General features: G+C 41.4%; 1 protein-coding gene across 2 annotated transcripts in view; it reads left to right on the forward strand.

Annotated features, from left to right (window-relative positions):
* nrg3a (neuregulin 3a) overlaps positions 1 to 20,552 on the forward strand; it is a 343,893-nt gene extending 323,341 nt beyond the window's left edge. Inside the window, exons 7-9 of one of the 2 annotated variants that reach the window (XM_084949177.1) lie at positions 7,073 to 7,188; positions 9,640 to 9,822; positions 18,661 to 20,552. In XM_084949177.1, the coding sequence (XP_084805303.1) occupies positions 7,073 to 7,188; positions 9,640 to 9,822; positions 18,661 to 19,312 (951 nt within the window). In that variant the 3' untranslated portion in view covers positions 19,313 to 20,552. Of the gene's footprint in view, positions 1 to 7,072; positions 7,189 to 9,636; positions 9,823 to 18,660 lie in introns of both variants that reach the window. The other variant, XM_084949176.1, reaches the window with a different exon arrangement.
* The last annotated feature ends 4,493 nt before the right edge of the window (positions 20,553 to 25,045 follow it).

The raw sequence follows: 25,045 nt of genomic DNA on the forward strand, positions 1-25,045 counted from the left end.
TGCTAAGCGTATTTCTGAGACTGGAGTGCATGTGTTTAGCTGTGAAACAGTTAAAGACGCCATGATAGCTGCGCGAATCATAAAACCATCTCTGGTTCAGTCCACATAGTTTGTCAGTGTTTAAAAAAATGAAAAAAAAAATTCTAGAGGCATATAATAATAATAATGGATTTATATAGCGCTTTTCAAGGCACCCAAAGCGCTTTACAATACCACTATTCATTCACTCTCACATTCACACACTGGTGGCGGCAAGCTACAGTTGTAGCCACATCTGCCCTGGGGCAGACTGACAGAAGCGAGGCCCCTCTGGCCAACACCAGTAGGCGGTAGGTGAAGTGTCCTGCCCAAGGACACAACGACCAGGACAGAGAGTACGGGGATCGAACCGGCGACCTTCCGGTTACAGATGTGCTTCCCAACCCCCTGGGCCACGGTCGCCCTTTCTTAGAGTCCCTTTCTTAAGATTAAAACATCTATTAAAGTACATGTGCGCTCGCTCACACACACACGCAGCTGTTTTATGCGCTCCATGCACCACAAACGTCCAGACTCGGCGCAGAGTCACTGTCAAAGCCATGATTACTTTTGCTGGTTGTATCTGCTCACGTTTTTGGAGCTAAAGAGTTTCTTTGCCTGCAGCTGTGCAAGAAAATATTACATTTATATTGATGACCTCTATAAACAGTCAGTATTGCTGGATGACGCATGCACACAGTTTCCAGTTTTTCCTCAGGCGATCTTTCTTAAGCTTAAATCTATTTTCAGACTGAAAAAAAGTGGCTGCTGAACCTCGCAGAGTCGGCATTAACAGATCGAAGGCACTTTCCTCTCTTTGAGCTGCTAGGCAGCGAACGGGTAAATTCATTTAACGCAATACTTTGTGTGTTACTGGAAAAGTAAAGCATTTCCCATGACTTACCTTGGGCATTCCTTTAGTTATGACTAGCACAGGTGGATACAGTTTCATCCACTGAATTAATTAACAGGTCACTGGTGTGATTTTTCCCACTCTTAAATGATCTGATTTCCTGATTTAACTGGCCGGGGAAAGAATAATTTCTCACTGGTAGTTTCTGCATCAATTAGCGACTTGGATGTACACGGTGTCAAAACGAGAGCAGAGCCTGTGATACAGCTACATGACGATTTGGATTTAACTCATCGTTTCTTAGAAATCGTTTCATTTTTTTATTTCATTCCATGAGGGCAAAACACAGGGGAAGTCCTTTGATTTACTATCGCAGTTGCAGAATGTTTAAAGATTTACAGCAAACCAATCAAAGTAGCAGAGGCCAAAACATGATTTTATGAAGCTTGACAAACCCTGGAGCATGCCACTGCATATAAAAGATGGACATATTGCCCGCTGGTTTGTGAAGTCCCATTTTGAAGCCATTTTTCTGTGACATTCTTAGGTTTTGGAAACCAAACATCAGATACCAGGGTTCTGTGTTCAGGAGCCTATATGGTCAATATATATTGTCTAGCTTAACGTAGCAATGCCCTAAGGAATATCCTCCTTTTACAGAGGCCATGAATCAAGCGAGCACCCTGATTTTCTGTATTATTTTATGGTAATAAGTGTAGCTCAGTGATAAAAGTTTAAATTGTTTGCAAATACATTTTGATAATATTCACTGAACATACTCTGATCATCTGACGCGCCCACTTCAGTTCAGATGGTAGCCTATATGAAGTATGACAGGACTTCAATAATTCTAGAAAGTGTGTCGTGGTTTTTGAGGTACAAATGAGGTGTTCCACTGTCTGCTTGGTCACATCACCTTGGCAGCATCTGTGATGCTAACGAGACTGGTGTCCTGGAGAGGGTCCACTAAAGGGACTGTGTCTGTGACAGTCTTGTTAGTCAGACATCAAACTGTAGAAGACATAAAAGTAAGTTGGAGGAAAGAATTGCACAAAAGTAGGTCTCGCTTACATAAGTTACAAAAGTGTGGAAGTTACTGTCTAGACGATGGCGAGATAATGCTGAGGAGAGAAAACTGTCACCACCAGATAGATCCAAACCACTGATACGTATGTGTTATAGATAAGAAATCAAATCAAAGTCCTCTTGCATCTTTAAGCCTTTTAAAGTTTAAAGCTCAAAGCACTTTCTTGTGCTGTCCTGTGTTCTTTTCAGGAGTTCGCAGCTGCCATGTAGCTGACTGAGTTTGCTTTGTCAAGCGCATTGTGAAGTGTCGAATCAAAGAACTGCTTTGTTTTATTGCATATCTGTCTCTCTAGAGGTGGAACGAGCAGAAGGAGAGTTAAAAGAAAGAACCTGAGACCCACATAGTACAGTGATAGAGCTAATTTAGACATCCTGCCATGAAGGCTGCAAGATAGAAAGAGGGGATAAGGGATCAATGTGGATGAGAAAGCAAAAGAAAGAGAAAGCAGTAAACTGAGAGATGTACTGGAGTTACGCAGGACGAATGGATAGTGGACAAACTGAAGGACGTGGTAAATTTGGTCAAATACCACCAAGATGACTTCTTCACTAGGCCAACAAAAAAATGGCAAAATAGTACAAAGAGCAGACCAGTGATGGCTAACATTACTTTTAAAAATAACATTTTACATTAGAAGATTAATGCACTTTAAAAAAAAACAATTTTGCTTCAGTGCTACTGAGAAAAATAATATTTTAAGTTAATTTTGTATTACCTTTATTAAACATTACTTTGCAGTTACTTGCTTGGAAAAAAGCCTCTGGACTTCTTTAAGTTTCTTGAAGATGTTTCATCTGAGAAGCTTCTTCAGTTCTAAGAGCAATTGGTGGAGAGTCCCAGATTTTAAGACCTATGGGAGTGTCCCCCCAAGACGGTCATGGACCCCCTATTGATCCTCTACCTAATCACATGAGTGAAGGTGTGAACCACAGTGAGCACCCCCCCCCCCCCCCCCGCCGCCCCCCCCCCCTCCCCCATCATGTAATTTTGTGAGGTCAGATGGCCCAGGATGTGAGTGGGCGTTAAGGCGTCTGAGAAGGGATCTCAAAACTGGATTATAGATGGCAGACAGTGGGTGTCGTAAACCACCGCCTCTGTTCAAAGATGGTCAATCACACTGGACATAGATGGCTTCTTTCACTCCTCTTTCAAACCGTCTGTCTTCTCTGTCCAAGATGAGAACATTGGCATCCTCGAAAGACTGACCTTTTTCACCAAATGCGCTTAGAACTGAAGAAGCTTCTCGGATGAGAGGTGAAACGTCTTCAGCATCTTATATTGTGCGGTGTGTTGCCCACTGTCCATCTCTCCATGAGTGTAATTATTTATATGAATAGTGGAATCATTGAGTCTTAATGTTGTAAAAAGTAATGTTAAGTCAAGTAAAGTGGCTGTATTGCCATTCCAACCATGTGCAGTGGTACAGTACACAGTGAAGTGAGACAACGTTCCTCTAAGACGATGGTGCCACATATGACATATAACATCAACAGAAGGTTACATAAATGTGCAAAAATTACAAAAAAATAAAACAAACAGTGCAACACCAGACAGAACAGAACGATACAGACACCCGACAGTGCAGACACACTGGTCAATAATGCCTACTGAGAAAAGTAACTCCAAGTACTTCTATGTTACTGAAAACACCTCTTTGCCATTAGCTTGAGTACACTGACTACATTGTCCAGGAGTTGCTTACCCTAGAGTACATTTATTTCTGAGTGTATGGATTTTATTTCATTGCATGCCAACAACAAGCTTATTAATTTCCCCTGGAGTAACAATTTGAACTAAAAGCTAGCCAGGGATTTTCTTTTGTCTCACAAAGAAAACCACAAAGGAAAATGTACACACTCACCTGTTAGTAAATGTAAAATCCTTTACAGTACTGTAAATACTGTACTAAGGTGATGGGCAGCTGATTGTGTGTTCAGCTTATTACCTTATTAATGAGAGATGAATTATTGTAATTGCAAATGCCTGAATTACACTAAATACAGGAACAAATTGTCTATATCACCTCAGTGTGTAATTTGAATATATTTTTTTAGACATCAGTGCTTTCAGTGGGTAACACAGTGAGCTCATGTCATCAAGGTTTTGGGTACAAATCTCCTCTTTGCATTGGAGTCACTGTCGAGTTTGAATCTTCTCCCTGTGTGCGTTTCCTCCCACAGACCCGAGATCTGGTCTGGTTGTTTTTAAATTAGCCGTAGGTGTAGCTGTGAGTTGTGGTCTATCTCTATTAGTCCTGTGATGGACAGTCCAACTGTACAGGGTGTACCCCACCTCTCATTCATGACAGCTAGGATGCTCTCTGCTCCCCCAGGACCAAGAGTTGGATATTGTACCTCAGATCCATGATTTCCTTGTTTTTTTCCATCCATGTCTTTTCTCAGCAGTGTGCATACACGGAGCAACATCCCTGTTTTTCCATTACTTCCCTCGATATGCACCATTATATAACACATTTGTCATGTTTGCAGTTATGGGACTGTGTTAGTGTATCGCATCTGAATAACTCAGAATTTCTGGGTTCGTAATATTGTGCAGTATTCCCAGCCTCACACTTTCTTCTTCAGACACTCTCAATCAAACACAATAGTACAAATGGTTTAACATGCCAGAATTAAATCCCCCCATTCAAGTGGCAGCATTTGACCAGCTGTGCCACTTAACTTCAATTTTTAATATGAAATGATGTAAAAATGCTTTGTGCTGTCAGTTTAGTGCAATGTTGTTTATTTCTTTATAGCAGAATCCTAAGGAAACATTCCACAGATTTCTTTCTCTTTTCCTGCAGACATCGACATTTTTTCTTTCTTTTCTTCTTTTTTTTAAGCTCACGTTTGTAAATCTCCATACAAGGATGGAGCTTTTCTGAGAACAGCAGCTGACTTTTAGGAGTAATTTGGACTTTCGAGAGTTAACAAACATATGAAAATGATTCAGCTCTGAAACTTTCTCTTTCATTTTACATGATGTAAAACTGCAAGTTCTAACTCTCAATGGCAGTGAATGACTGTCAAGGTTGGGCTGACCTTTTCACCCAAGAATCTGGCTGTTCCTGTCCATCGGCCCATCGCAGGAGCTGCGCCATCAGTTGCAAAGCCAACAAACTGTGTGCATATCGTTTCTGCAGAAATGCTGCGCTGGTGCATAACTCCAAATCGCAGTTTCACACACTGCAGAAAAACATGGAACGATGTATGCATTTATACATGTGGCACAGTAACCGCACCAAAACACCAACAACTCAGAACCTTACAGTAAATAATGCCTTATGTTCTTCCACATACATAATGTTGGCTGCTAAAACTAGCTGTCAGGTTTACATGGAGGAATAGTTTATAACAATTTAAATTTCTAACACCCCTGAATCATAAACATACTATATACCGATTCTTTTTTGGCCTCCTCTGATTTATCTGAACTGTCACACTATTTTCAAAGAGAAAAAAATGTGTAAAACCAGAGCTTATGCTTATAACATCAGTGATTTATTCGTTCCCTAATTTTGGAGCGTTTGTCATTAATGAAACGACGTAGCTGCATTTCCTTATCAATTTGTAATTCGTAAATTTACCCCATTTAAATCTGGGCCACACTGTGACAACACACTCAGTCTAGGCTGATACCTGATGTGTGGCTCCTGAAAGCTTCGCTCTACACATGATGGAGATGACAACAGATTATCAGTTATTTACTGTCTTATTGCAAAAAGATTGCATATGTGTGACAACTTGACCTACTTCAATCAAGAACTGATAGTAGACTCACTCGATCTTATTGCCGTTCTGTTGCTGCCTTGACACAGCTGGTTTGAACACAGCAGCTGACTGCAAGTGGTTTCAGACCTGATCGCGCTTCCCAAAGCAGGGAGATCACATGGTAGCAATAATTTTGGTCATGCCGCAGTATTCGACCACTCTTTAAACTAGTGTGATTGTACCCTAGGTCAGCTTTTTGGCGCCACAGACCGGTTTATGCTCAACAATATTTTCACGGACCGGCCTTTAAGGTGTTGCGGATAAATCCAACAAAATAAAACTAGTACCGGTACCGAAAAAAAAGAAGATTTATTCATAACACACGTGAAAAGACCCAGGAAAACCGAGTTAACAATAAAAATGATAACAAAATAATGCTGAAAACCGATAAAAACCCTGAAAACCGTACATTTCACACCTGAGCCTCAACTCTCGCGGCCCGGTACCAAACGATTCACGGACCGGTACCGGTCCGAGGCCCGGGGTTTGGGGACCGCTGCCCTAGGTTATAAATGCTGTTCTAAAGATGCTTGATAGTTGTTTTGCTCGTACACTGCGAAGTTTAAATCAGTGTTCTGCAGCACAGAATATAAACTAGTGATTAAATAAAAAATAAAGTTATTAGAATTTCTGCCTTTTACCTATAATATTCACTTGAAGTCAATTCAAGCTTTTTATAATGTGAAGTAAAGGCCCCACAATACTACGATCTCCTATGATCCCTGCACATGCTGCAAGGGTATATAAACATGTAGGGAGGGAGGGAGGAGAGGTGAGTGGAGAAGAAGTGCTCAGTGTATGACATGAAATCCTGCAGAAGTCCACAGCAGCATAACTAAGGGATAACCCCGAGACCCTGAATCATCTTAGTTATGAAACAATCACAATGCAGCAATCCATCTTGCCTTATTTTTTTTTATCTTTTTTGCCTTGTTGCAACATAAAATATTCAGAAATCAGGGGTATCTGTGACACAGTTCATTGTTGCTTGAAGAGCTGTGGCACAACCAGATGCCTTTGTGCTCTTAAATTCATCAAGATAGCAGCAACCTCCCTCTGTTCTCCACACAGCACAATACACCTCAGTCAGGAAAGAACTGTGTTGTGAAAGGTGGGAGAAGACGGAAACAGCATAAATTGACTCTTTCACGATCAGCCCCCACAATCGAGGCAGAAGACACTCCTCGTCTTGAGCTAGGGGGAAAAAAAATCTAAATATATTATGATTAGAAAGGAGCAGACTCAGTCTGAGCAAACTTTAACATCATATGTTAAAATGCATGTGAAGGATTCGTCCTAATATATTACATTTATTTTGCTTTTTCTCTTCTGTTTCCCCAGTGCTGCAAACGGCCATCCCAGTCTCGCCAGGGAAACGTCTGCGAGTCCAGCTTTTCACACTGCAGCATCACGACTACGCCACCCAGAAGCTCCAGAGGCACAGTAAAACATCACAGGTATGACATTTAATTGCACATGCAGAGACATCCAGGCTTTATGTTGTACTCCCCCTCTGTTCACTGCAGGAAACGGTAATAATGCAGAATATAGCAACAATGGGCAACTTCAATGTCCTTTCCTGTAATCAGCATAGACTCAGTGAAGAGAGAAATTGAATTATCCACATTACAGTGCAGACAAAGCTAATTGCTGATTTATAGAAGAATGATAGTAATTATAATTATAGCTATAAACACATTAATAAGCATATCCATAACAGTCATGAACACAGAGGAGATGAGACAGAGATAAAATCAGAAGAACACGAGCCAGCGCAGACGTGTATATCCCAGTCGGTCTTTCCTCACAGCGTTCAGCGGTGTGTCAGAGCTGCCTGGATTTTTGGCATGTTCGTCAGCAGGAATACACTCAAACACGCACACCGGAGTGTCTGCTTCTGAGAGTTCACATTCAAATCCTTGCCAAAGCTGTTTTTTTCTGTTACAGTACACACGAGCAAACACATTCACAGCACTTTGCAGGGAGCTCCCGCAGATTGAGTTTATACATTAGACCATTTGCCGGTATTTTGATTTCACAGTTCAAGGGAATTTCGGTAAACGAAGCACTGATTTAATAGCAGATTTCATGTCAGCATGTGTGTGAAAAAGACTTTCAATTTATCATTAAATCTAAACTCAACCCCTTTTAAACACTGACCCAGTTGGAAGTCGTCAAACGTCATGTGTAATGCTTTTATTTTTGGCCTTCTCTTCACTATGGCAGTTCAGTTAAAGGCATCCGCCTGTCAGTGCACACATGGATTTCTACCTGTTACTGCTAAGCAACTCCTGGAGCAGCTGGGGGTTAATCTCCTTTCTTCAAGTGGATTCAAGCAGTAGTTGAGATGAGATTTTCCCAGACAAACCAGAAATAGGATCAGACAACCTTCCAACCACAAAGTCCACCTATCTAACCTTTTGGCTAAACTCCTGCAAGACTTTCCTCCCTCCTTTTTCTCTATATGTGGTTGTTCTCTGTGAAAAAAAACATTACTTGGTTCCTCTTACCACAAATGATTTTATTAGCAACCAATCAGGGTTTGTTTTTTGCAACCTCATCAGCTCAGGGAGAGAGTTAGAGGCTATTGTCGGGATCCCAGAGTGTTCTGGGACACCACAGTCTAAAATAGCCAGGAAAAAAACAGCCCAAGACTAATTCAGTGTTGCAAGATTTATCTCACATAAAAGCCTTTATAGAAAACTCTGCCAGCACTATTAAAAGTCTGACTGTAAGCTTCCAGTTGTTACAGCCAAGAAGCCCATTTTTAGAGGAAAATCTATTCTTTAAAACTGCAGCGTTTTATGAATGAAAGCTTGAAATGGTGTTTGGACAAAAAAAAGAAAAAACTTTAAAGCTAAACTCAAAATACAAGAGCAGCATGAAGAGGGAATTTGCTTCTTGAGTAAAGCAAGTTTCTTCAAAGGTGTTTTTTTCCTCTTTTTTCTTCTGATGAAACTCCGAGCACATATCCTTTTTCTGCTACATGACCTTCTGTAGTAATCATTTTGGGGACCCTGGAACTTCAGCACAGGGAGCTTTTTATCAATTTTTAATTCTCACTTTTCACACTTTCATCACACAACTATAAAGATCGACGCTTTGGTAGTGATCAACAGTGAATATTTAAAGGTTCAGCCAGCAAATGGGGGTGGAGCCACTGGTGTGGGATTTTTATAACATGACATAATCAGCATATACATGAAGTTAAAGATGATGAATGTGCTCAGAAAGAATGTTAGAAGCAAGAGAACGTGTCCTGGCTTTTTCACTTATGAGGTGAACAAGAGAGAGCAAGAAACATAGAAAGGTGTTTCTGGGCCAGAAGAGCAAGAGCTTGCTGCAAAGCAATACTGTACACGGATGTTCTGCTAGGGCAAATAGCCAGTTAACATGACTGATCATATGCAATGAAGAATGTTCTAAACAAAATTAGAAATGTCATTTAAAAAACTGATCTAAAAACGTACACTTGAGCAAAAGCACACACGAGTTAAACCTGTGTAGGATCAGCATGGGAAGCAAGCAGCAGTGACGATGTGACCAGTGGAATTAGCACCTTGAGGACCAATGGATGAACTCGCTGCTAGTAAGCTGAAGTAGGCAAGTTTTAAGTTAAACTTTTCCCAAGTTCAAGACAAGTACTTAAAGCAATGACAAATGAGAGCTGACTGACATATGAGCAGCTAGTAAATAAATAAACTCTAGGGTTACCAATGTAGCAACTAGAGCTGGAAATGAGCATTAGCAACACGCCAGCTGAAAGAAGCAAATTTAAAATGAGCCGTGATCAAAACAGAGCTGTAAGAATCAATGTGCACTGCTAGCATAACATTACAGAGTAACATGCCAGCACACGTAACTGCAAAAATCTAATTACTAATTACTTCTTTTATCTTCCTCAGAAGCAGTTCCCTGTCTCACAGCCCTGACCAGAGAATGCGGGCAGCCCATTGGTCAGCTCCTCGCCGGACTCCACCCATACCCAAAGGAAGATTAAACCCAATTGGAGTTTCCAAGTATTCTGGCCCCGCCTACCAGCACCTTCAGGAAGTGGACTCATCTGAGAAGGAAGCAGAAGCACAAAGAGGGTAAGAATTTACTGAAGGCAGATACCTGCAAATTAAAAATGTTAATCCACATAAAAGAATAAATATATATATACACTACCAGTCAAACGTTTGGACACACCTTCACATTTAATGGTTTTTCTTTAATTTTATTACTAAAAGTTGGAGATACATACTGAAGACATCAAATATATGCAGGATTTATGGAGTTATGTAGCAAAGAAAAAATGATAACTCTATATATGTTTTATAATTTATATTCTTCAAAGTAGCACTGGCCAGCCTTGGCCTTCTCTCAGTGAGCTTCATGATGATGTCACCTGAAATCGTTTCACATCACAGGTGTGCCATGTCAGGGTTCATTTGTGGAAATTTTTACCTTCTTAATGGGGTTGGGACCAGCAGTTGTGTTGTCAGAAGTCAGGTTGGTACACAGCTGACAGCCCTATTTGACAACTGTTATGGCAAGAACCAATCAGCTAAGTAAAGAGAAACGACAGCAGTCCATCATTACTATAAGAACTGAACTAAACTACAGTAAATTCCCCAAGTGCAGTCACAAAAACCATCAAGCGCTATGACAAAACTGGCTCACGTGAGGACTGCCCCAGGAAAGGAAGACCAAGAGTCACCTCTGCTGCTGAAGATAAATTAATCCGAGTCACCAGCGTCAGAAATTACAGATAATGCCAAACAGAGTTCCAGGCACATCTCTACGTCAACTGTTCAGAGGAAACTGCACAAATACAGCTTTATGGTCAAATAGATGCAGGGAAACCACTACTAAGGAAAAGCAACAAACAGAAGAGATTAGTCTGGGCCAAGAAACAGAAAGAATGGACATTAAACCAGTGGAAATCTGTGCTTTGGTCTGATGAGTCCAAATTTGAGATCTCTGATTCCACCCGCCATGTCTTTTCGCAATGCAGAAAAGGTAACGGGATGCCCTCTGCATGCACGGTTCCTACCGTGAAGCATGGAGGGGGAGGTGTGATGGTGTGGGGATGCTTTGCTGGTGACACTGTTGGGGATTTATTCAAAACTTGAAGACACACTGAACCAGCATGGCTACCACAACATCCTGCAGCGACATGCCATCCCATCCGGCTTAGTTGGACCATCATTTATTTTTCAACAGGACAATGAAGGAGAGTGATGGAGTACTACACCAGAAGGCCTGGCCTGCACAGTCACCTGACCTAAACCCAGTGGAGATGGTTTGGGATGAGCAGAGTGAAGGCAAAAGGGCCAAGTGCTCAGCATCTCTGGAAAATCCTTGAAGCTCATCGAGAGAATGCCAAGAGTGTGCAAAGCAGTAATCAAAGCAAAGCGTGGCTATTTTGAAGAATCTAAAATATAAAACATGTTTTGAGTTATGATGTGTTTAGTATTCTCCAGACAATGCACAGTGCATTATGGCCAGACATTTCCACTTTAGTCCCATCTTTCCAAAGGACGTTGTTCCACGAGTCTTGTGGTTAGTTCAGACACACATGTGCTGCTGTGTTCTCCTGTCAGCCCTTTGAAACAAACATGTTCACTTGTCTTCTAATTGTACCGTCATGAACTGAGGCCTGTAGAGTGTGACAGGTTTTAGGTGTAAGGATCGCTTCAAGATCGAGGATGGCTGGAGATTTTATTGACACCTCATTCTTGGGTTTGTTTGGAGTTTTTTTTAGATTTCTTTCATTCTGTATCTTCCAAATGCTGAGTCATTTCAATAAAAAAATCATTAACTGAAAAATGCAGCCGTGCTACAGACAGACAGTTTTCAAGAGCGAATATTTCAAAGTCAATTCTGTTTTTATATTTTTAAAAGCCAGCATTTTCTTTCTTTTTTTGTACTTTTTTTTCTCCCCTTCATCCATTTTGTTTCCACTCTGCTGAGAAAAGATAAAAAAGAGATCACATTATGTCGTGGTCTGCAGCACTGTGGCACAAGTTCAAGGGAAACATTTCACCTGGTCCGTGCTTTTAAGGACTAGATTCAGACTGGACATCTGCATCTTGTCGTACTCTGTCAGGTAAATCACAGTATTCAAATGTAACCCTCCTGTGTTACATGTCTCAGATGAAACTGTATGTGCTTAGCAGCCAGAGCGAATGATTAGCAGACATTTATTTGGTGTGAAAGGTGCTGTGCTCTGACCCATTTTTTTTTTGAGGGGGGAATCATGAGTCACAGCTTTACCCACCTGGACTGGCAAGCTTCACTTCAGGCATTCAGGTCCCAACAGTCCCAGCTCAGGATTAATCTCTGCATGACCTACATGCATACTAAAATAAAGAGGCAGAGGAGATGGACACAGCTGGACAAAAAGCTCTCACTCATATAACAGCGTATAAAAATCCAGTGATGTGCATTGGAGGTGAGCTCCCCCTGCTCCTGAAGCTTTATTTACACATCATTTGCATGAACATCGCTAAAGAGCGACTGTTGAGCTGCATAAGTGTGTCCTTAATCAAATGTCCCATTCAAATGGCTCTCGGGTCAACTCAAGTGTTTCCTGCAAATCCTAAAGTCCACCACCAGAAATGAAAATGTCAAACACGAATTTAATGGAATCAGTTACTTTTTTGTCAAATGAATATAAATAATCATAGTTATTCTTATAGAATTCAGTTGTTTAATTTAAGGAATGCAGCAAACCCACCGTAATAACCACAAGAACTATTTCAGCTAGCTGTGGATTGATATACTGATGGCTAAAAAAAGACAACTGACCCAGTTTGGTTAGGCTGTGAAGTCTTCATTTTACAACCAGTTTTCCTTTTTTGTGTTCAACATTTTCCGAACTTACAAGATGACAAATTGTACAGATCTGCTACATAACCAGAAACTTGTAGCAGGATATTTTACAGAGAATTCAGCTCTATAAACAATATGCAAGGTCTATATGCAAGGACCAAGATTTACAGTCCAGGTCTTAATAACCGAACACGTTTGAGGAGACTGTTGATGCATGCTAGAGAGCCATTGCATTTGCTGAAGTGCAATCTTAAACCATTTTTATTACCGTTTTTTAAAATTATCTACATTCTTCAACAACAACAGATAACACAGTAAGAGCTCTCAGCCTGGATATGGCTGTACTGGAATCCCCTTTAAAATTAACCATTACGTGCTCAGTCAGCAGATTAATCAGTGGCGTCCTAGATTTAAAGTGAAGTAACTGTCTGGTCAGAACAAAAGTGCCCACGAGCTCAAGTGTTCTCTGATCACAAACCAATCAGCTCATATGTTAGCCCAAGGCTTCTGTGGTAGCTCTGGTAAGCCTGGTAAGGACTCTCTGATTGGGCCAAATAATTCCTCTTTTTAGCCCAAGCAGTCTGTGAGAAACAAACCCTGGCCAACCAGACTTGGATTGGTCCAAATTTCATCAGCTTCAAGTTTATCTTGGTTATCAAAGGGCTCCCACTGGTTGTGATGTGCATTCTGCTGGATCTACGTTTAAGCTTAAATTGAGTAAAGCATTAGTTTAGGCGGGCCAACATCAGAGTATGGGGCATAATATTTGAATGGGAAAGGAGGACCAGAAGAGGATGCTAGGGGATAAGGTGAGATAGAGCCAGAGGAGCTGAAAGAAGAAGAATCCGAGTGCCTGCATTTGCTGCACATATGATGCTGTAGCTCTCCCTTTCATATATATGTTAGTGTGTACAATAGTACTGGCAGGTTAAAGACAAAGCCCACATAATGTCTGAATCCACTGATACCGGCCAATCTACATTTGCCATTTATGTGTGCTGTCTCCTGCATGCTCTTTGCAGGCAGTTCATCACCTAAATCACACAAAGTACTTACTGTAGTGTCATGAGCAGTGTTGGTCAAGTTACGTCACTGTCATGAGACATTCTCGCAAAAAAATCACGGTTTGAGTAAAGCAGTAACGCAGCGTTCATACAGGAAAGTAACGGTAATCTAATTACCGTTTTTGCAATAGTAACCTTGCAAATAGTAACCTACTTTACTCGTTACTTGAAAAAAGTAATCAGATTACAGTAACTGCCCATCTCTGGTCATGAGGAAAGGATAACTGGGGAAATATCCTGGGTTGATTTTTTCGTAGTCCAATGTTCATGTGCAGAAAAACAAACTAAGAGCTTAAGTACCCTTTGGTGCTCAAACGTGGCTCAAATCCTTCTGCCCTTGTCCAGAGAATATCCGTGCACTCCACTGCACTGCATTCCAACTCCCTGTCATGGAAACGCACACTCATGCATGCTTTCACAGATGCTGCATGAAAATCCCACATAGTTTGGGTACGAACGCGTGAGCAGGTTGTGCAAAATATACAGGAGGTCATGCTTACTCGCTTACTCAGTCTCACACTTAGTACTCACATGCTCAAACACATGTATTCAGACTGAGTCACTGACCTGCACGCACTCGCTCACCTACTCGCTTACTCGCCACCTAATGTAAGATTTCACATAAGAGCAGGTGGACCGACAGACAGCAGCATCGCTCTCCCATAATACGGTTGTCTGGGTTGCCATGGAGACATTTGGCCACTGCTGCATAGAGTCTGAGTGAGATAGAGAGGCATAAGCTTCGTGATACAAGTAGTTTGTTTGTTTTTAAATGCAGTAACCTTTAAGAAAACAGCAGCAAAGAAGTAAAAAGTCATGAAAGAGAAGACAACATGACAGTTTGGAAATGTTTTAAAGAAAGGCTGCTCGTTTCTTTTTCACACCTCTCTGAGAAACCTAGTGTTATCTCAATAAAATGGATGATGGAGAGAAGTTGGAGGATATGCTGGATTTTCCCTCCTCTCGATTTGTCGTATATGCACAACCTTCAGTTAGAGAAAACACTGCTTTTTTAAGTCTTGATGAGTAGGCGTGCACACCTACCTGCAAATAAAATGCACACATGCTCCTTCTTTGTACATTTCTCAGTGTTGTAAGATGACTGCGTCGTTTAACAAAAGGGATCGTATTCTGAATTTATCAACAGAAACAAGAGATGATCTGTAGGGCAATAGATTAATGAAAATGACTGTTAACACTTGTACATGTAATGAGCTCCCATTAAAGATAAAAGGCTGGTCACTTATCTCACCTCACTTGCACACAATCTCTCTGTAATTCCCCCGTAGCTGCTGCCGCTTTGCTCCGGGGTCTATATTTGAACTGTGCTTCATAGACTTTTGCAATCTGATTGTGTTTCTGCCCATCAAAAGAGAGATTTGTCTGTGAATGTTATCTTGGGAATTAGCACCCTCGCATCATCCTCTCTTATCGCTTGCAGGATCCTCTCTGTGGGCCCACTAAACCTCCGCTATGGTTTTCGGAGAGGTTTTCATGTCTCGGAAAAACACTGCGGAGATAAAACAAGGATGCGATTTCCTTTGAGTCTGAAAAGGCACCTTCTCCACCCACCACTATTTTTGCACACTTTGATGGAGAGCAGAAGCGTGTGTGATGAGGGTATCATAAGGAAGAGGGACCCCAAGTTGAATCTGAACATGGCAATAAAGGCTTGGCTTGGCAAAGGATTATGAATTATTACACAAAGATAATGAAGCTCTGCTCTAGATTACAGCTGGATTTAAACACTGATAATGCTGAGGGGAATGGTCAGTCCTGGAAAGAGGACGAAAGCGTTTATGTTCAAGGAGGACAGAATAACAAGACCCAAGTGCCTATACTGTTGCACAAAAAATCCGACTTCTCCACACTTTTATTCATTTTCCATACAGACGCTCGCCATAATTGACACAAAGAAAGTAGAGGCTAAAGTTACAATGGAGATAAAAGTGTGGAATAACAGTAGTGGTTTAATAAGCAGTTATTGCCTTTATTGAGCTGATACAGGCAGGTTAGTGCCTGCTTTGTGCATAAGCGAGATTTTTATATCTATATAAAGAAGACAAACTAATCCTCTGATTGCAAAAAGATTGCGTACAAGTCTGTGAGAAAATGACCCTACTTCTTACTCGATTTGTGGTGTCAGTAAATATTTTGCTAACATGTTTTTGCTCTCAGTTATTACACCCAAGTATTAGCTTTTACAGCAGGATGTTTTGCCTTGTAATGTATAGAGTTATTTACCAACTATAGCAGGCATGTGCGTTAGCATATGGACACGGTGACAGCCAAAGTGTCAAACTTACACCTTCAAAGATGTCCAACATTCTCTGGTGCTTAGATCCATCTTTTTGCACCTTGTTGCTGACTAAATATTAGTTAGGTTTCATTTTTTCACCATGTAACTGTAAGCTAGCAATCGATTTCTACTTCAAAGTTCACGATTTCCACCCAGTGCCAGCATTTACAAACATATAAGGGTGTAAGTCATGTTTGTGGACTGATCTCTGTGAGTTCTGTGCCAGAGCTTCAGTTAGCAATCACAGGTGAATCACAAATCACAATTATCACAAATAATCATGATTTTATTTTAAGATCTTCACCCATAAGCTTTTCCTAACTATTACCAAGAGTTGTATTAGCCCAATATCAACTTTGTCTTTGCAGCAACCAAATTTCAGGGCGCTCCAAACGACAGTGTCTGACTGGTATCTCCGTCTCCCTTTCCCTCTCTTCCAAAAACGTCTCACACATCTATAACCTCTGCATCGAAACTGCTTCACATGAATATGAAAATGCAATGAGGCTTTTATATGTCTGTGTATTAGCAAATGTTCATCAGTAGGGATGGGTATCGTTTAGGTTTTATCCGATACCGGTGCCAAACCGGTACTTTTGAAACGGTGCCGGTGCTTAAACGGTGCTCAAACCGGTGCTTAAAGAATGGAGAACACAAAATTGGTCCAAAAACCTCATGTTCAGCTGTTTTTTTGTAAAAAGATAACAATGTTAGCCTTTTCTGCAGCTATGGGGCATATATGGTATCACTCTTGGCTGGAAGCAGTGCTTAATCAATGGAAAAAACACAAACTTTGTCCAAAAACCTCTCATGTTTAGCTGTTTTCCACTTTTTCTTTGGTCATTTTAGCCTTTTTGGCCAGGGTGAAGGGAGTATCTGCCATCAAACAAGACAGCCGCATGTAGCTATGATGATGTTTGCTAGTTCACCTTACATGCATCAATGTAATAACGTGGTTAGCCTACTCAACGTAAATTACACACGAACAACATTAAGCTACTCACGCAGAGAAGAACGGCTGCTGCTGCCATCATCATCCTCATCATTTCTGCTACACTGGCAGGGCTAGGGGCCAGGACTCTCCTCTTCGGGTTTTTGGGGGATGTTGCTAACTCCGGGTCCGATAACAGGCACCACACCCGCAGTAGATGTGCTCGGTGTGAGGTCTGGCAGCAAGCTATCAAATACGGCGCATTTCTCAGCTTTTAAAAAAAACGCTATGCGTCGCCAGGTGTTTCATCAGATTCGAGGTGTTACCTCCTTTGCACAGTATCACCTTAAAGCACTTGTTGCAGGCTGCTGAGTTTGCATATTTTGCTGTGAAGTACAGCCAGACTTTTGACTGCTTCGCCTTGGGCATTTTTAATCTGTAGCTCTGCTCTAAAAGAACGTACGTACCTGGACCCGCCTACTATCCTCGGAAACGTAAAATGATTGGCTAGAATCTAAAGTGTATCACAGCTCAGGAAAAAAAAGCACCGAAATAAAGCACCGAAATGTGCGCTGCTTTTCGGTCTGGTTACTACCGTTTATGTCAGAACCGGTGCCATCATGGCACCGGATACCGGTACCCATCCCTATTCATCAGTATTGCTGTTGGAGCAGTGCAACAGGATAAGTGACAGCAGTGCATCTTTGCATCAAGTCAGACTTGAAAATGACACAAATACTGATGGTTTCGGTCTCTCTTGGCAGTCAGCTTTCACACCCCAAAGTTAAAACTGTTCTGTATTCTCACTGTGAGGAAGCTAAAAGCAGTGGCTCCTGTTACGTTGCTGTCTCACCGCATCTTTTACTTTGAATGCTCTGACAACAAATAAATAAATAACACTCCAGACAGCAGTGTTTTTCACTCCGTGAGCCGATCTCTGCCTGTAACCTGGTTTCTTGTGTTCATGTAAATGCCGCCACTGATTGTGAAAGAGTAGCGAGCACACAATGAAAGGTATAATTTGGCTAGGCTGAGCACGAGGACAAACAAGCTAAGGCTAACGGGAACAGACAGACTAAATCAGTAGAGCACAGAAATGGAAATGGACTGAAATACTGATTTACCCAGCAGCGCCATTTGAACATACAGTACTATACACGGGATGTTGACAGGTGAAGCAGCACAAGTCAGATTTGTGAAAACATTCAAATCTGAGGAGTGAGGAAGGAGAAGCAGGCACTGAGTATTATGGTGCTGATTTAAAAACATGAGTGCTGTTTTGCACAAAAGCTTTTCAAAGTGAACGATCTTGACCGAAAACTGCTTTCTGCTTTTTTTTAAAAGGAAAAATTAGCACACATGATGTGACTGCCTCAGTCGTCCTTGAGCAAAGCTCGCCACCTTAAACACACACTCTCCAACACATACACAGTCATTAAAATCAATAATTAAAAAATGAACTCTCTGTTACCTCCTTACTTATGTAAAGGAGTTGAGGGTTTTTTTTGAGTGCGTGTGTGCAGACTTGGATATAAAGAGATGAAAGAAAAATGTCAGACTCATCTTCTTCCCCCTCCGCATCCGTGGTTAGCCTGTGAGATGGCAGAGGGCGGAGAGCTGCGCCTGTGTGTATTCTGTCAGGGCTTCAACGTGGGAGTTTGAAAAAGCGATTGAGTTGAAAACACACCCGAGACACAATGACTTCTCCAAGTGAAGTGTGGAAGTTTTTATCCAGCTGAATAACCTTCACTCCTTTCCTTTTCCTTTTTTGTCTCTGTCTTGTTTGTCTTCATTCCCTATTTTCCTTCGTCTCTAGTGTCCAAGTGCAGGGAGAGAACCAGTGTGATGACACCTTCCTACATATGCAAGCTCCTGCGATGCAGGCATTGTCGCCATCGCCTTGGAGCGGCTGCGTGGAGGTACGCGCACATCTGTGTCCTCCATCTGAACCCAATCCCACCACCCGCAGCCTGAGAAGGCCAGGACGCCGTCAAAGCCACTCCCCACCTCCCCCGTTCCGCTCCTGCTCTATTCCCATCATTCCATCTGTGCAGTGTCACCATGACAATGAGGTGTCTTGCATGCAAACCACCCCAGCGACCACAACGATGTCAGTCACCTGTGGGGCCACGCCTTGCAAGGAGGAGAAGAAAGAAAAGGCAGCGCACGCCCCGTTGTTTTCATCTTCCTGCTCGTCTGCCATTGGACGGCAGCAGGATGAGGTGGCCCTGCTGCTCGAAGAGGCACAGGAGCAACTCAGGGCGTTGGCGCTGGCTCACAGGAAGCAGGAGGGGGGCGGAGTCTTCACCGGTACCTCAACGGTTGCACTGGTGGAAGCCAGAGAAACTGTTTGCTTCCTGAACGTTAACGGAGGAAGTGCCGGGGCGCTGAGCTGTAACGGACCCACGCAGACCCAGCTACTCAGCCCCAGCCTATCACACAGAGACCTGGGCCAAACCGGCCAATGAGAGGGCGCGATTTAGGACTTTCACTTACTGTTTTACACTGTTTGACAGACTCTGGTGTTCTGCATCTGTGGGATGAGAATGAAAATGCTGAATTAAAAAACAAAAAAGAAAAATGTAATATCATGGATAATCTGAAAATGTGCTGATGATATGCATACTGTATGTACACGAGCATACAAACACTTCTCGAGTGGCCGCCTTTACACCGACTGACAGTATGGAAAAAGAAAAAAAAAATATTCACATGCATTTATTTACCAAACAAGAGAAACACTTCTACTTAGACAAAAAGAAACCAAATAGTCTGTCAAATCCATGGTGTTTTTAATTGTAAAAAGAATATATAAATATATATATATAAATATATATGGATATAAATATATGGAATTCAAAAGTGACCAAGTAAAGTTGAAGAACACAGGAATGATGTAACTATTTTTGTTTTTTTCGTTCTCTTGGTTTTGTATTCTCACATTTTGGTTCTGGCTCGATGAAGAACTCCATTAATGTCCCGCCGCACGTCCGCGAGTCGTGAATCGGATTCTGCGAGCCTGCGCGGAATCAAAAACGACCAACGAGAAAAAAGGAGCCACCACACCAATTTCACCCCCCTTTGCCTTTTGAAAAACTGTTACCCAGCCAAGAATTACAACGCAGCCGTCTGTGGTAATCAAAAACACTTTGAGGATTTACGACGCAAAACAAAAACTCCCCAGCTTTGTGTGTGCGCGTGTGTGTGTCTGTGCTGGGAAGCCACCAGGGACGAGACAAAGAAAAACTAGGGTTTCTTTTGGAGCCACTCGGATTTGGGAGGGCAGATTGTGGAGATACTGACTCCAGTTTGGCCAGTGTTGGAAACCAGTCTAGATTATTTTTGTTTTTATTACAAATTATATTTTCACACTCATATGCACACACGCTCGCCTGTGAATTATTATTTGGTTGCTTGAACGAATGAACAGAAGGACTGAGAAGGACAGTGGGCTACGGGACTCTACGGGAGTGGATGTTTGTTTTGTTTTCCATTTTTTTGGTTATCAATGAACAATGCTGCTTTCTGGGGCTGATGGGAGGGACAACCACATGGTTTTGGTATTGAAACAAGAAATAAATGTCTCTATGTTGTATCCTATGAATTGGAAGCTTTTGAATCTCTGTATGAAGTTACAGCCAAATGTCTCTGGTGTCACAAAGTATAAAAACAATGGTTGCAATTCTGGTAAAGACTTTTCCAAAATAACTGTTGTTTTGATTGATTGCTTGAAAGACAGCAACCTGCCCGTAGATGCATGCTGGATAACATCACTCTGAGGGTTTACACTGACAGTGTTACTATTGACCTTTTCACAACTTCACCAGCTTGAAGACATCTGGGATCAGCATTCATGAAGCACTTTATTTTGTGGAGCGGTGCCGTTTCCTGGCTGCAGCATAAACTGCTCATAAACATGTTCACCACTGTGGGAAAGCACAGGAATTTGTTTTTCAGGCAGAGAAAAGTGGCATGTGGATGGGAATGTGTTGGGATTCATTTAAATTCATGTGACACAACTGCAAACTTATATAAAACCTAACAAAATGAAATAGAATCGATAGTTAAATATCAAACCCATTTTAAATAAAGTACAGGGTGGGCCATTTATATGGATACACCGTAATAACATGGGAATGGTTGGTGATATTAAAGTCCTGTTTGTGGCACATATAGTATATGTGAGGGGGCAAACTCCTCAAGATGGGTGGTGACCGTGATGGCCATTTAGAAGTCGGCCATCTTGGATACAACTTTTGTTTTTTCAATAGGAAGAGGGCCATGTGACACATCAAACTTAATGGTAATGTCACAAGAAAAACAATGGTGTGCTTGGTTTCAACGTAACTTTATTCTTTCATGAGTTATTTACAAGTTTCTCTTTGTTCACAGCCATTGACATGTCAATGGCTGTGGGTCCATTCTTCATCAATGGAAACCTCAAGGCCACTGGATATTTGAAATTGCTACATGATGATGTGTTTCCCTCTTTATGCACTGAAGCTGGCACGTTCCCTGAGTTTTTCCAGCAAGATGGTGCACCACCACATTATGGGTGCCAGGTCCGAGCATTCCTAGATGAACAGTTTCCTGGAAAGTGGATTGGTCGTCGTGGGCCAGTTGAATGGCCCCCAAGGTCTCCCGATCTGACCCCCTTAGACTTTTATCTTTGGGGTCATCTGAAGGCAATTGTCTATGGTGTGAAGATACGAGGTGTGCAGCACCTGAAACTACGGATACTGGATGCCTGTGCTGGCATTTCTCCTGCGGTGTTGCTATCAGTGTGTGAAGAGTGGGAGAAGAGGGTTGCATTGACAATCCAACACAATGGGCAGCACATTGAACACATTTTATAAGTGGTCAGAAACTTGTAAATAACTCATGAAAGTTACGTTGAAACCAAGCACACCATTGTTTTTCTTGTGAGATTACCATTAAGTTTGATGTGTCACATGGCCCTCTTCCTATTGAAAAAACAAAAGTTGTATCCAAGATGGCCATCATGGTCACCACCCATCTTGAGGAGTTTGCCCCCTCACATATACTAATGTGCCACAAACAGGACTTTAATATCACCAACCATTCCCATGTTATTACGGTGTATCCATATAAATGGCCCACCCTGTATATCAGACTCAGGAATAAATGCAACTTAATTGTTAAAGTGAACTAAATCTTGAACTTTGCACAGAAGAAGTAAGATACACATCTTCTTCTTCAACGTGGCTTTAAAGCCATCAGAATCTCTAAAACAAGGAAATGATGACCTGCTTTTAGAGTTTTGCTAGTCTAACTGTAGTACATATGAACCAACCATGACCTGTAATCTATTGCTTTGTGTTTCCAGACACAGATTCTCATATGTATGAATCACACTGATATATTTCCCACATTCTAAAAAGGGGGGGGGGGGGAATCCACATTTGGTGGTTTTGTAGTTGGCGGAAATCATTTTGTAGTTTGCAGCAGAGACTCCAGTTTAACAGTTCAAGTCACATACTTCAAAGATTTTCACACATCGTTTGTGTTTCTTTTTTATTGTGTTATTAATTCAAACTGCATTAGTGAGTGAGATGTAGATGTTTTAAAACTCCTGGGTTAGGTCTACTTAAAACTACAATAACTCCAATTCTTTTCAAGCACTGTTTCTTGGTTGCCATGGTGATGCATCCCTGCTTTGTCTATGTGCTCCCAACATAAAACTTACTTCTGTTTATAACTATTCTAAAAATAAATTTACTTATAAAGTCGCTTTTTTGCATGACAGTCAGCACAGCACCTTTCCATGACTGTTTCACAGGCTGCTTTGAGCCTGAGCTCGGATAACACGCACGAAAACACTCAACATGAAAACCCTTAACAATGTTAACGACAACCAAACATGCAGTATTTTTTGTTAGCCTCGTGTCTCTCCATGACACTTTCCCGTACACATGACCAGCGCTCCTGAGAGGTCTGATTCATTAGACTAAATTCAAAGCAAATTTGAACTCTTTCAGCGTGCACTTTTCAAATTTCTCACAATGGGGATCCTTTGCCATTTTTTCTTTCAATAAATGCCTGAATGGCATGGCTAAATCTAATTCACACATGGAAAAAAAAAGTCTATATCCGGCTTGCTTTAATTCTTTGTTCCTTTTGTTTATTTGAAGGCTTATGTTCCTCAAAAAGCCTCAAACCCTCAAAAAGGTTCTTTTCTATTTTTCTCTGAAGTTTTGGCTGTTTGACACGAATGTCCAACTATAAGTTCTTTACCCATAGAAAGTGCTAATGGCTTGGAATGTGGAGGCAGAAAAAAAACGTGGATTTCTTCATTTGTCTGATTGCTAGCTTCACTGTGAGCTGTTATCAGGTTAAAGTCTGAAAGCACTGTGTAAATTTGAGTTCTTATCTGAGCCATGCAACTGGACTCTGCATCAAATACCAGTTTTTACAACATTTATGAAATGTTTCAAAATTAAAAAAGAAAAAAAAGGCAAAGCTTTGGAGGCTCAAAGAGCAGTAAGTCATGGCCTGATGACAAACAGGCATTTCCATTTAACTGACACTTCTATAAGAGTTATTACTGCACCTTGAGAAAACTGTAATTACTTTTGGCATGCAGGTACTTCAGCACAATGTACATCTGAGCATAAGCAATTATACAACAGAAGAGAGGGAAAAACTAATTTAATGGAGACGTCTCTGCTCCTCTCTGAACATCTTTAAATGGTTTTCCTAGCAACTGAAGGTCGCTTGCTGCATAACTTCACATTGTGCTAGTCATGAGAAGCAGCAAAGTAATAGAAATGAGGGCGTGTATTTGATTAGAAAAACTTGATTGACTTTCTTTTTATTACTCAAAGATTTAGAGAGCATATCTGCCTCTCTTCATTAGAGTCAAAATGCATTTAAAGTTTAATTAGGTGTATGTGTGCAAATTGACTATAAAAAAGAGCAAAGACTGCATTTAACCATAATATATACAATATATACTATATGCTATATATATATACACACATGCTACGGCAAGGAAGAGCCAGGACAACAGCTCAGGGGGAGATATTGTAGTATGTATGTAGTAGGATCCACTGTGGATCCTATAACAGAGAGACAGAACTGTACAAGGTATACTCTCACAATATGAGACGAGCACCACCGAGGCTGGAGATAGAGCACGTGGAGTCCAGGAATTGAAGAATTGTTGTTTCTGAGTCAGTCACACATGCATGTCTTCAAACGGTGATGCCAGAGTACATGGGGAGATGATGGTGATATGGACCTCTTATTCACGAGGTTTATGATCAAGCTTGCAAGCATTAGCTGATCATTTCAGTACTGCATGTCCTAAGGCACATGAATCACTAATACCCAAGGCTAGCAGAATCAGACTTTGTAAGAGCAATTACTCATAGCACTGCTATATTCATCTTTTATATACAGTATAACTACATTTGTTTTTAATGAATCCATAAAATCGTTTATGATTCAAAGTCTGAGTTTAAGCAGATGATTTATTGGAATACAATTCCTCTTCATGCTACAAGCCGGACACCTATGCAGGCGGGGTGCAGTTTTGTTGTTTCTAACACAGAAACTGCCTACGAGTGCCTGCACAAAGACGTCTCTTTTCCCTTAACAGATGCACAGATTTATGCTCTCTGCTGCAGTTTAGCTACTTCAGCTGTATTCAGTCAGGTGGCTAAAAGTGAGGTAGTTAACACAATCAGTACAGTGCCTGTTTGTGTGTGTGCCTGAGAGTGTGTTTGTGTGTGTGCCTGAGTGTGTGTGTGTGTGTGTGTGTGCGTGTATGCGACTGATGGCAGGGAATAGAGGTTAGACCATCAGGCCAGAGAGATAAGAGCTATAGTTTGATCCTCCCAAAGCACTCGACTGCCAGCCCAGCCAAGCCCATCAGACCTCATCTGAACTGCATGCCAGTTCACTGACAGTGTTTGTTTGCATTTTTATGCATAGATAGTGTGTGTGTGTGTGTGTGTGTGTGTGTTTTAAATGCTTGCGTGTCAACATCTCTTTCTTTACTCTTCCAGCCATATGCCCTCCTATCCTTACACAAACTCCTGCAGCATGGATAGCTACACATCTAGATAACAAGCACACTTAAATATAGAGCAATGAGACTTTGCTCCCGAAGGTGGTTTGAACTGGATCAAGTCAGAGATATATACAGAGAGTCTGAGACAGTGAAATAGGAGCGATGA

This window comes from Perissodus microlepis, chromosome 13, assembly GCF_051167445.1.
Source record: "Perissodus microlepis isolate ML-2025 ecotype Zambia chromosome 13, ASM5116744v1, whole genome shotgun sequence".
NCBI lineage: Eukaryota > Metazoa > Chordata > Actinopteri > Cichliformes > Cichlidae > Perissodus > Perissodus microlepis.